General features: G+C 49.9%; 1 protein-coding gene across 1 annotated transcript; it reads right to left on the bottom strand.

The window, feature by feature from the left end:
- Positions 1-1,924: 1,924 nt before the first annotated feature.
- LYRM9 (LYR motif containing 9) lies at positions 1,925-12,009 on the bottom strand. The gene is made up of 4 exons (XM_090291209.1): positions 11,963-12,009; positions 5,456-5,598; positions 3,379-3,471; positions 1,925-2,515 (listed from the first exon to the last, which is right to left on the bottom strand). The coding sequence occupies exons 2-4, from the start codon at positions 5,579-5,581 to the stop codon at positions 2,498-2,500; spliced, it is 237 nt and encodes a 78-aa protein (XP_090147335.1). The 5' UTR covers positions 5,582-5,598; positions 11,963-12,009; the 3' UTR covers positions 1,925-2,497.
- Positions 12,010-13,406: the final 1,397 nt, after the last annotated feature.

Genomic DNA, 13,406 nt, shown 5'->3' with positions numbered 1-13,406 from the left:
AGGGAGTAAGCGGTCACCTGATGGCCTGTCTGTGCTCACTGCCTTAAAATCACCACACCGTGGGATCTGTGGTCAGCTGCAGGTGAGGAAAGTGAGAGTGACAAGGTAAGGGATCACCCAAAGTTCCCACTGAGTGACAGAGCTGGGATCTAAACTCAGATGTCTGGCTCTAGACCTCACACTGCCTGACTGTGGGTAAGCAGGCCTTCATTTCCTTCTCGTTTGCTTGGGGGCAACTCCGTAAGTCTTCAATTGTACGCATGTAAGAGCCGACCCTGGGTGATTGAAGGCCCACTCATCCACTCAAAAGGGGCAGGGCTTGAAGAGTGGCAGTCTGAGAACAGCTCAGGAAGGCTGCTGAGGATGGGAGAGCCTCCCCCATGCTTCACACAGTGCCCCCCACTCTTGACTCTGACCACCTCTGTGCTCGGCCAGGTTTTCCTGCCTCCCCCTACCTTGTTGCCTCCACCCACACTTCCGGGTGCCTGCCCTCCGATGACCACGCTCACTATCCCTCTGGCATCGCCGGGGCTGGTGGAGAGCTGCCAACACGTGTTAATGAAGCCATCCCCCTTGCCAGTGCCCTCTTGGACCAGCGCCTCGCTGGAGTTGGGCAAAGGACACTACTCTTCCCAATGCTGGCCAGCATTTGCTCACACCTCTCCTGCAGCTGAGAGGCCAGGGATATAACCAACCCCACTCTTGTGACCAAGATACACCCCTAACGACCAAGGATGGACCTCTGACTACAGGGGCCGAACCACAGGGGAGGGGAGGGAGGTCGGTTCAACTGTGAGACTGGCCTGAAACCCCTCAGCTTGCCCTCATCCCGGTGGGCAAATCTGACCTCACCAACTGTTATCTTCCAGTGGGACCAGGGCCTGCTCATCATCTCTGAAGAATGATCCCCTCCTGGGCAGCCTTCTGTCTGCCTTCTCTAAGCCCTCAACATCTAGTATGGCAGTTAGCACACAGCAGGGAACAACATGTGGTAAGAAGGCACCAGAGCTTTCACAAATTGATGTACGTATTTACTTCATTACCTGCTGATCTGTTGAGTGCACACAGACGTATCCGAGGCACTTTAAGTCATGTAATTGCTGGGACACAAACACACGCTGGCTCACCCCGCTGGCTGAGAGTCCTTGGGGGGACTCAGGTCCCAGTGTGGCTTCTCTCTGTCTTCTGGCTGCTCCGCCTTCTCTGGCCACTTCCCCCTGAGCCCGCCTTGCCACTCTCCCTCCTCCCTCCCTCCCGCTCTCCCTGCCCTCTCTCTGTCCCTGCTGCTCGCCTTTTCCTCCCAAATCGGTGCTGTTTGGTAGATTCAGGCAGACCTGGCTTAGTAGCTTTGTGACCCTGAAAAGGGGCTCAACCTCTCCCACCTGCAAAGCAGGGCTCCTTAACAGTTGTAGCTGGATGAGCCCTTGGCATTCATCACCCCTCTCCATGGCCCTCGAGGTAGGTACGGTCATCGCTCCGTTGGACGGACAGGGCAACCCAGGCTGAATGAGGCTAGGTGAGTTAGTCAGGCACAACTTGAGTGGAACTGCAATGTGACCCAGGCCTCTTTCTCCACCAATTTCAGGTTCACAAGAACCCACACAACTGCTTGCTCGTTTCCTCCCTCCCTCCCCTCCGAGATGGTGGCAAAGGAGGGAAGGGACACTCAAGACAGATTGCAGGTTCACAGAGGCCTAAACATGTCCATGCTACATGCTGGCATTCTTCCTTGTTTCGTGCAGGCTGCATTCCACCCCTCTGGGACCCTGTAAACTCCATGAAGGCCAAGACCAGGGCTCTGCTTCTCTGGGCAGGGAGAGATGGCATCCGGAAGCGCAGGTACTTGGCAGAGTGCTGGGCACAGTGCGACCATGAGGGCTCATGGGCCTCGGGGAAGGTGGGGAGGGCAACAGGCAGGGACAAGTCCACAGGCAAACAAGACCCCACATGGAGAGGGCCAGAGAGACATGTGTGGAGCACTGTGGGAGCAGAGGCGGGAGTGGGGAGGATGGCTTCCTCAGAGGGACATTTATTGGTAACACCACGTACCATGTCCTGTGACAAGTTCTTTGACTTCGTCTTATTTAATTCTCACAAGGGAACAAACACACTTGATAATTCACTGAGTTGGGATTCAAATCCAGATCCATCTGGTTCTAAAATCCATGCCCTGTTCTCTATGCCGGCTGCCATCCAAGGGGACGCCCACTCCATGTCTCAAAGAATGATTTCTAGAATAAATGAGTCACTTCCAGAGAAAAGAGAAAAAAACACATTCTCCCCAAATCGCACATCATAACTGGCTGGAAAAGCAAAGGTCACTGCGGACACAAACATGCCGAGAAGAGCCGTCCGAGCAAGTGTCAGCGTCTCCCACCCCTGACTTCCTGCTCTCTCAACCACCAAGACCAGTGGACAGCCCAGAACTGCTGTCACGGGTTCGCTCCAGCGGTGAGGTCTCTCAGCTGCAGTGTCTTCAGGGCAGCTTCACTGAGTCTCAGTGCTGTTTCTTATACTGCAAGACAGAGCGTTAGGGGTGAGCAAGGGAAGCCGGTGAGAGAGGGAGGACCCAGGGAACCCTGAGAACTGTGGCCGTCTTGAAGGTGGTGGAATCTCTAGCTGGCGCCTGGATCCCCCCTTTCCTCTTTATTGGAAAAGGTAGTTGATGGGGTTGGGAGGAAGGACAAGAAAGACATTGGGGCGTCAGAATCAAACAGAGTGGTGCGCCCATCGTTCTCTTTGAGATGAGTCTTGTTTGGAGGGAAGCAACACCTCAGGTAGAGGAGGAACCTCAGAAGCCATCTAGCCCAATCACTGAGTTTTAAAAAATGAATACTGGACCCAGTATCTGCAGACTCGGATTTAGAAGGACAGGGAAGTGGAGCATGTTCTAGCTCTCTAGGTCTTCGAACGCTGAAGTGTAAGGACCAGCAAGCCAGTCTGTATTCCTGACTCCCTCCCTGTCTTCACCAAAACAGACACTTGAATGTTTCCTCAATAACCTGGCCTCAGTGTGGATACGTACAGAGACAGGGAGCTCACTCCCTCCCCACCTCAGATAGCACTCTTCTCTAAGACATCACAAGACAGCTGCCAGCTCTGTCACTACTGCTCCCAGGAACACTGCTCTCTTCCTTCTCCTGCTGCCCCATCTCGGTTTATTCAGTACTGTTAGGCAAAAACTTGCCTTTAGCAATTAAGGGTGCATCCCCCCCGCCTCCAACACACACACAAGTGCAATCAGAAGGGCATCTGCCATCCATCACCTTTTGGCTCCTAGAGGCTGGGAGCAGCTAGATCATTCTCAGCTATGGGGCAGAGGAGCCCCCTGTTGGTCACGGAGGTTACAGCTCACAGGCGGAAGAGCCAAGCACTTACTTTGTTCATGATCCAGTCGGCATCTTCAATAGCTCTTTTAATAATCTGCTGGATTCTCTCGGGATTATCTTCATCTGCATGAACCCGGAAACTCTGAAAGTTCAAGCACAAAAAAAAGATGATAGCAAAATTCACAGGACCAGTAGCTTCAGAGCACGGGCCACAGACCAGGCCATCTGTGGGCATCTCCCTTACCCCTCCACAGAGTTATGATCCCACATAGAGATGAGGACACAGAGGCTCAGAAGCCGTAACCTGCTGCTAAGCAATGTCAGCATTTGAATCCTGGTCTATTCGACTGCATACTCCTGCCAGCTGGGCAGCTGTGGAAAGGAAGAGAGGTCCCCAAGTTACCCCCAAATCAAGCTGGGCCCAAAGGTTATCAGGTGAGGGGTGGATTAGTGGAAGGCCTAATGGAAATTCCCACTCTGCGTTTCATTCGCTCCTCCAAGAAGCTGTTTTCACTAGGGAGAGATCTCTTCGTGGCTTCACAACAGGGAAGAACAGGGCTTGTCCTCAAGTGGAAAAGGAAGGGCAGCAGAGAGGGTGATTTTGGGAAATCCAGCCAGGTGGGTGCAGAGCCCAGGCTACTGTTGGCTTTTGACCAGATATGCACCCTTGAGAAGCAGCATGAGATTCAGGTTCATGCAGAGCACTCAGGGCCCCTCCAAAGCACTGGTTCCTCTTCTGCCCTGTTACTCTGGCCCCCACACTTCCTCCATCCTGTCTTTAGGAGCACACACTTCAAGTGCTCACCTCCGGGAAGTCCTCCCTAACTCCCTCAGACAACTACCTGCTCCCTTCTCCATGTTTCCACAGCCCTCTGTTGTTCCTCTATCTTTTTACTTTCCACATGATACATGTATTAATTTTAGTTTTTAATTTTTTATTTGGAAGTAATTCCTAACCTATAGAAAAGTTGCAAGAACAATACAAAAGAATTGCCTTCACAATCACCAACTATTAACATTTTGTCACATTTGCTTCATCATTCTCTCTTTATTTGTATTTGTATAAAAGTTTTGGAAGCATTTAAAAGTTCAGACAAGCCCTGGCTGGTATGGCTCAGTGGACTGGGCACCGGCCTGTGAACCGAAAGGTCACAGGTTCAATTCCCAGTCAGGGCACATGCCTGGGTGGCGGGCCAGGTTCCCAGCTAGGGGTGTGCAAGAGGCAACCAAATGATGTTTCTCTCCCTCTTTTTCTCCCTCCTTTCTCTTCTCTCTAAAAAAAGTAGTTCCCATATGCTAAGGTTGTGGGTTTGATTCCTCGTCAGGGCACATACAAGAATCATCCAATGAATGCATAATAAGTGGAACAACAAACTGATCGATCTCTCTCTCTCTTTCAATAAATCAATTAATAATTTTTTTTAAAATTACCTCACTTAATCTTTAAAAAGTAAATAAAATCTTTAAAAGGTGCATATTTCCTAACAACAAGGCATTCTCTTCATAACTACAGTAATCAAATTCAGAAAAATTTAACATTGATAAAGTATAGCTGTATCTATCTAATTTATAGCCTATATTCCAGTTTCATGAATTTCCCAATAATATTCTTTACAATAACTGTTTTTTCTGGTTCAGGATCCAATCAGGGATCATTCATTACATTCAGCAGTCACATCTCTTTAGACCCCTTTAAACCAGAGCAGTCCTTGTGCCTTTATGACATTGACATGTTGACAAGAATAGGCCAGTTACGTGGTAGATGGTCCCTCAGTTTGGGTTTACTGATATTTTCTCATGGTTAAATTCATGTGTGCTTTGTTGACAGAAACACCTGTCAAAATGATGATGTGTCCCACACTGTTGTAATTATCCACTCAGCTGCCTAATTCAAGGCCTGGCACAGGGCCGTGGGCTGGTTAACGCATCCATCCTCTGTGTTCTGAACAAAAACCAGAGAGAAGAGCTGGCCTGCCCAGCACTGATTTCTTGTGGCTCTTAACAAACTGCCACCCACCACCACCCGGAAGACCACCCCTGCCCCTGCCCCTGGCTCCCAACCCTGTAATAGGCCCCCCATTAGAAGAAGCACCCCCATCCTCAGGACCAGAATGCCCTGCTCCCACCTGCCTGACAGCGTGTTTGTAATGCTCCTGGACGCCCTTGGTGGGCAGCTGTCGGCAGCAGCGCAGCAGGTATCGGTAGAGCTGCAGAGGCCTCTGGACCAGCTCTGCCCCCGGTAGTGGGGCCATCTGCAGACCCTCTGTCCCTGCAAGACACAGAGCATCACCTCTAAGGCATCAGGCCATTACTCTCAGTCCTGGCCCCCAGGTTCCAGTGCTCTCCAAAGTAGGCTTGATAACAGCATGGAGGCCGGGTCCCTCTCAGGCACACCTCATGGGACCCAGACCCTGAGCTCCAGCTGGGCATTCAGTCTTGCAGAAGTCTCAACCCAGAGCAGGCCAGCAAGGAACAAAAGCGAGATGTTCAGCTTTATCCTAGCATCTTCTTTTGGGACACCAACCTCAGGTAGTGAGTGGGTAAGGAGGTGCCACTGACGGGCGGAGAAGGGGAGACAAGCAGGAAAACCCCGCATTACAATTGCTGAGAAATCATCTAACCTCAAGCAACAGAGGGCAGGCTGCCCAAAGGCCTGAACCTCGCAACTCAAAGTGTGGCCATAGCACCAATATCATCTGAAAGCTTGCTAGAAATGCAGCATCTCAGTCCCCACTGTGGACCTATTAGACAGAACCTGCCTTGTAATAAGATGCCCAGGAGATTCTTATGCATGTTACAGTTTGAGAGACACCATCTTAGAGGGCTCTGCATGAGGAAGCAGATGTGGGCACAGTTGTCATGGAACACGATTTCATTTTACTGTATTATAAACAGGAATAATAATGAGCTCTTGTTCTGTCCTATTTGCTTTACATGTGATTAATGCACACATTTAAAAAATCAGCACAGAGAGGTCTGACAACAAGGTCACACAGCTGGTAACAGAGCTGTGATTTGAACCCAGACAGGCTCCAGAATCCAGTTGTTTCTTTTTTAAGCTTTACTGAGATGTAGCGAACATACAATCACATATTTAAAGTGTACAATTTGATAAGCTTTGACATATGTATACACCTAAAAAACCATCACCACAATCAACAGAGTGAACGTCTCCATCCCCCCACAAGCTTCCTCGTGCCCCTTGCAATCCCTCCCTCCTGCCCTCACTACTCTCTCATCTCAAAGCAACCTCTGCTTTCTGTTGCTACAGATTAGTTTGCATTTTCCTGAGTTTCACATAAAAGGTATCATATGTCATGTACTCCTTTGTGTCTGCAGAACTCAGGTTTTTATTCTTTGTATGTATAATGACTCTCTCCAAAGAACCCGCAACTCTGACCTGGCCTCTTTATTTTTTGAAGTAGAAAACTCGATGAAGAGCATAGATTTTTTTTCCCAAGGGTAGATTCTAGTCCATCGCCTTAACCACTCAGCCACGACTACACTCACATCCAATGGTAGATTCTAGAACATAAGGATTTGTTAAGGTTCCATGAAGTACCTCCCAGCCTATAACTGTCCCCTCCTTTATGCTCACTGCCCTGCAGGCTCCTGCCAGGACCTCTGTCACAGCACCTTCCCTGGTCTCCCTGCCTCCAGCCTGTCACTCCCCAGGTTCCTCCAGACCGATGCCTGGGCTCATCCCACAGTCAGCACAAAGACCTCCTCCCAGATCTCCCCAAAACGGCAAGTAAGCTGCCTCTCAGTGCCTTTGCACAGGCAGCTCCCTGAGCATGGAGCTCCCTTGCCCTCTCCATGTGAGGAACACATGTTTATCCTTACGGATCCAGCCCATTGTCACTTCCTCTGGGAAGCCCTTCCTGACTGTCCCTCCCCGGGGGCTGGCAGTGCCCTGTTTATGGAGCTGGTACAGTGCTTCCCACACTGCCAGGGATTCATCTGCTGCCAGGCCTGTGGAGCCTGGCCCAGGCCCCAGCGCTTCGTGCCCTGTTTATTGAACTGAACTGAATGGAATCTGTTATCTCTTCTGTACAGATTTCCCCTCTATGACAGAGAAGCTCACTATGTTCCAAATGAAGGAGCTAAAAGACCAAGATTAAGTGACTGGCCTTAGTTTTAAAGTAACATGAAAAGAAAAAAAAAGACAACCCCTCCCCCTCAAAAAACAGAACCAGAATTCTAAATCTATCAGAGGTCCTTAAACTAAGAAAAGAAACGCATTAAGTGGCTGGTTTCAGAGGCTCCTTCATTCCTTTTCCAGCATGTTATCTTCCTGGCAACAATAAATGCCTGCCTCCACAGTTAAGTTTGCCAGTTGTTCGTGGTACTCTGGGCTCTTGCTCTGACACCGGGGTGGGCAGGTGGTTATTGGCCCCCCACCATCCATTCTCCCTCCTGATAACAGCCCCAGACGTGGGTCTGGTGATCTGCTCCTGGCCATGTCTCAGCTCACAGGTCAGGGTGGAGCTCCACTCAAGCCTGACCAACCAGAGGCCTACATCCAGTGGTCACAAGGATCCATTCAGATGGGCACCTGATGGGAGCTCAGTGAATCTCAACACCTCTGCAGGAGTGACTGGAAAGGACTCAGCTCCTTCTCTACAGACCTGCTGCTAAGAGGACTTCTCTCTCAGAGAAGCCATCTTGCCTCATCTTGAAGCCTGAGACTGAGGCCACAGCAGCAGGCAGAGCCAAGAACCTGAGCGAAACCTAAGTCTAAAGAATTCACCTGAGCTCTCAAACCATCCACCCGAAGGCAGTCCCACCCCTAGACTTTTCAATGATCCAAGACAATCCCATGATCAAAAAATCTTCATCTCCCAAATTCTACGTGTATGATGAGCTGTGGCAGTTCCAGCTCTAAGGAAGAGTGCAAACAGGGTGGGGTCCCCAAGGTCCTCGTGCCCCAGATATCAGCTTGCTGGTCTGACCAGCCATGCTTTAGTCCAGCAAACTGAGGGGAACCCCATACAATGGGGCAAAGACCTTCGAGCACCACCCGAGCGGACATACCACTGAAGCCCCCAACCTGATGGGCAGATTCCACTGGCAGGCTTCCCCAGACTATATAAAGTGCTAATCAAATATTGTAAAATGCTAGTGGTGTAACAGATGGCTACCAGCTGCAGTCTTCAAAATTAACATTTGGAAAGAGCACAACTTTGTTTCATTACTTTAAAGCCCAAGCAATACTTAGAAACCAACGCAGCAAGTATGGGCGGGAGATTATTTTCAGCTCAATTATAATTCTTAGTCATTCTCAGTAATAACTAGCAGAGAATGCATGTGTGGGTCCACTCAGAAGAGTTAAACTAAAAATGGTTTAATTTAATTTAAAATGTGGGTTTGCTATTATTTAAGGAGCAATGAACCTCACAACATAATATCATTGCTAAAACGGCAGTCAAACCCTGTCGCCCTGATTATACTTGCTTTGCATATCCTGCACCTTGGACTTGGCCTTGGCCTCTCCACCTGGGCTCCCTGTCACTGTGAAGGCACCACCATCATCCCAGCAACCAAGCCCACACCATTATAGAGCCAACCCAGACTTTTCCTTCTCCCTCAATCCCCCCATCACTAGTCTCTAAGCCGTATCAAATTCTACCTCTAAATGCCCTCTCAAATCTGTCCCCTCCTCTCCATTTCCACTGCACATCCTTGTTTAAGGCTCTTATCATAGCTTACATGGACAATTCCGAGAGTTCCCAGCAGGTCTCCCTGTCTCCCAATCTTTTCCCCCACCCAAAAGACAGATTCATCCCTCAACACTCCTCCACCTGCCGGGCGCACTGACACACCACCTATATAGTTCCTTTAAGGTAACAGCAACGGTCTTAGCATTATTACTGCAGCTGCCTTAGTGAATAGTTACCATGTGCTAGGCCCTATCCTAAACAATGCACATACATTAACTAATTATAATCCTCACAATAATGCTACAAGAAGGTACCATTATGCTCTCCTTTTACCAATAACAAAATGGAGGCAAAAAGAAGGTAGGAAATTTGTCCAAGATCACACAGCTATGAGTGCAGAAGCCAGGATTTCTACCCAGGAAGTCTGGCTCCAGAGACTGGTGGGCGCTGCCTAGAACACTAGCCCCGTCCTCCAAATGGACTTTTACTTGCCCTCTAGTTGACACTTGTGGTTCTTCCTAACAACCCTCCTCATCCCAATGCCTCTTTAAGAGATGACTTCTTCCCCTTGAGTTTGGCCTGCTGAGACTGTCACCAGCGGCTCTCTCTCTCTGGGCCACAAGGAGAGCATTAGACTCAAGCTAGGCCCCTTGAGTATTGGATTCTTGAACAGGGTTACGAAGAAAATGAGTTAATGCACCCCAGCACGAGTATGTCTGATCAACCTCTTCCTGCTCTGAACTGTCCTTATAGGTCTTGCTGCCTGGCCTTTCAGAAACGTCTAGAGTCCTGTGTAGTTCCCCAGCCTCCTCCTAGCCCCTCTTGCCCCTACACAGAACTAGACTCTCCCTTACCTGTGTGCCCACAGCCTGTGGTAGCTGCTTAGGTCACAGCAGGATCGCCCCACGCTCCGATCTCCCTTTCCATCTCCCCCACCAAACTGAGCTTCACAAGGGCCAGTGCTGCCAGACACCTCCACCCTCGTTCCCTCAATGCCTAGCACTCAGTGGACTCCTCCGTACATGCTTGTTGACTGAAGAACCTCCAAATCTGGCCAATCCCCAAACCTGAGAAAGCAAACAACAGCTCAGCCTTCTCCCTGCCCTCAGACCCTGGGCATCCAAATGTGCCGAAGTCAGATCTGTGCTCCTGTCCACTATAAAGTGACGCACTCTGCCCTCTCCAGCGTCCTCCGTGCCCTGGGTGCTCCTGGTGATCACCCTCCCTCTCCTGGCCACCTCCTCCAAGCCTATTCCCATCTCCTCAGCCTCCCTGCAGTTGACCTGCAGGAACTCCCCACAGGCGAGTGACATCTCAGTCTGGAGCGGCAATCAGACAAGAATATCCTCAAGTCCCCCCACCACGAAGCGCATCCTCCCCTGCGAGTGACCGATGGACTGATGCACTAAGAATAGTGCTAGACGCTTTTACAACAACCTTCTGACAGAAAAGCATTGTCCCCACTTTGCAGCTGTGGAAACTGAGTCTGGAAAGTGAGCTGACAGGCCCACACACGCACAACCAGGGAGCAGCAGCGCAGGGTGCAAACTCTCAGTGCTCCAGCCTCCCTGAGTTCTTGAAGGGAAGGAGACCCTTCCTTTTCCAAGGCTCTGGAAGACCCTCAGAGCCACTTTCCTGGGTTGATCCCACACCCTTCTGACATGTCTCCTCTTCAATCCTTCTTTATGCTCAGCCAGAATGAGCCTCTAGAAACAAACCTCGTCTTTGAAAGCCTTGCTAGATATCCTTCAATGGCGCCCACAGAACAAACTCTGGGTCATCAGTGTATATAATATAGGCCTTGGGGTGTCGGCAGGAGGGGGGATTGGTGTCCTAGGCTTTCCCCATCAGCTGCTCATCTCCATCCTGTCAGTAACCAAACCCCCCACGCACTCTGCCCTCTTCCTGGCTCTGTCTCCTCTGTCACTGTGTTACTACTATAGTGCCCGGCACACAGTGGTCACTTGATAGAGGGGTGTCATAGTGAGTCTTCCCTCCCCCTGACAACTTAGAGGCCCCTTTCCTGTACCCCGAACACTGCGCGGACTAGCAAAAGCACGTGGGCCCCAACCGCGGCAGGACGGACGCGAGGGTCAGATGAGAGCGAACGCCTGCGCACGGCAGTGGCTCGCTACCGGCGCGGTCTCTCTGCCCGGCCCTTCGCTGCCCTGGAAAAGCAGCAAAGGGGGGACAACAGGTGCTGCTGCCCTTCTAATGCTTCCATCCGAGATAAAAAGGCCTGCTGCCGGAAGCCTCCGCTGCAAAGCGAGCCTGGGAGGGGTGTGTGCAGCTCATTGATTCAGTCAGCCCTGCATACATCAAGGAGAGAAAAAATACACGCTTTAAAAAATAAAATCAAATAAAAGATCAGGTGACGTTTATTTAGCTTTTTCCTGAATCAGAACTGAGTTCTGGATATTCATCCTGTATCCTTTCATGAATTAGAAAGTTATAAAAACACCTAGGGTAGCAGGGCTTCTTGGCTCATAGCAGGCTCAGTAAAAACTGTTAACTGGGTGAAGAGAAAAACAGTCCAAAGCAGGCAGTCTTTCAGAACCAGAATACTGGAGAGCTGAAAGCCACCTTCTCCCATCCAGTGTAAGATAAATATCTCCCTGCACATCCTTGGCAGCCCAGGGTGTCAGAAAATCCTTTTGTTTCTGGGCTAAAATCTGCTCTGTAAAATTCTATTTTTTGGTCTGAGCTCTGCCATTTGGAGCTAAAGTCTCAAGTCCAGTCATTCATTATTCAAAGTTGATTACCCCAGCCCTGCAGTCAATTATTTTCTAAGATAACTATCCTGAAGGTGCTGTAATCTCTGAATGCTTCTCCCACGCACTCTGGACACCCCCCCCCCCACACACACACACCCTCATTACTGACACCACACACACACACACATACACCCCCTCATTACTGACACCACACACACACACACATCACCACCACCACCACCCCTACCTCATTACTGACCTCACCCTTAAAACCCCGATTTGCTTGTGTTCTGACCAGCTCCACAGACGCTAGAGCTCAGGTGGCAATGCCGCCTGCTCCACGGGGGAATTCAAGGAATGCAACTCAGCCAGCACTCTCTGCTTAGGCCCTTACATGACCCTGGCATTCAGCTCAGAGGCACCTTTTCTTCCATGAACTATTCTTCTTTGTTTTCCATGAACTCTTCTTAAGTCTCTTTCCCCATCTTGTATTTTACTAGTTCAGTCCAGAGTCACTGGGGTCTGCCACAATCTCGGGGGTGCCTGATCCTGTTTGTTATCCAGGTCAACTCAATTCAGCACAACAAAAGCACAGATGGTCACATACCAGGTACAACTGGGGTACACAGAGAGATTAACCCCGACAGGCTGTCAAGTCACCCACACAAGGCCATTCGGAGCATCTAAAACGTGTTTGGCTCTGGACTCGGCTCTAGGACCAAAGACAAAGGGTCTGACATGTTACTTAGCTACCACGTGCCAGGCAGACATTGAGAGCTTCACATGTGTAATCTCATGTATCCTTACAATAATCTTACAGGGTACATAGCAGTAGCCCCATTTTATAGGTGAGGGAACTGGGGCTCTGAGAGGTTAAGTAACTCTCCAGAGGCTACACAGCTAGTATACCGTCAGGTCTGTTTGATTCCAAAGCCCATGCCCTTGCCCGCTTCTAACATCCCCTGCTGCGTCCGTATCTGGCCCATCCACCCGATGCTGTCCAGAGCAGGCTAAAGTCTCCCAGTGGGCTTTCTCAGGGGCTCACTCAGACCAGGGCCAAGCCACCATGAAAGCACCTGATTGTTGTTATTCAGTACTTATTTTTCAACTTTCTCCATAAAACCTTGCTTCATGCTTTTCAGAAACCCAAGGACCACCATCTATAACTTCCCCCTGAATACAGATGGAAAAAAAAGTCACAAGGCTGATGTAAATGACACAAAGAAAAGGAGGAGCTAAGCATCTGCTTGAAAAGCTCTTAGGAAACCCAAAAGAGAGTATGACAGAATAAAGGAAAAGAGTGAAAATAAACCTGCAGAGGGAATCCCTGGGAGCCGAGTGGTAGCAATGGCACAGATGCTGAGAAACAGGTCTACAGCCCCATTGGACCCCACTGCCTCTTCCCCTAACCTATGCCCCGACATAGGGCACCTAAAAATAAGTGGAGGGTGATCCAATATTTAGAGAAAGAAGGAAAATGGAACTAGAGAAACATAACCAGAAATTATGGCCTACTGAGCACCAACACAAGCTAAAGTAAGCCTGCACGGGCCATTGTTTAAATACGCCATTATTCTTCTTGATGAGGAAAGTCACAATATAGGACCAAAGTGGTTCTGCTCCCACCAACTCTGGGGCTCCAGCCTGCAAGCACACATTCCCCCAAGCAAGAAATGGGGCAGCAATCCTTACTCCTCGGTTCC

The sequence above is a fragment of the Furipterus horrens genome, unplaced genomic scaffold, assembly GCF_987537825.1.
Source record: "Furipterus horrens unplaced genomic scaffold, mFurHor1.1.pri manual_scaffold_11, whole genome shotgun sequence".
In the NCBI taxonomy this organism is placed as follows: Eukaryota; Metazoa; Chordata; class Mammalia; order Chiroptera; family Furipteridae; genus Furipterus; species Furipterus horrens.
Note: the sequence above shows the minus strand (reverse complement) of the source record. Positions and strands in the feature narration are given on the sequence as shown.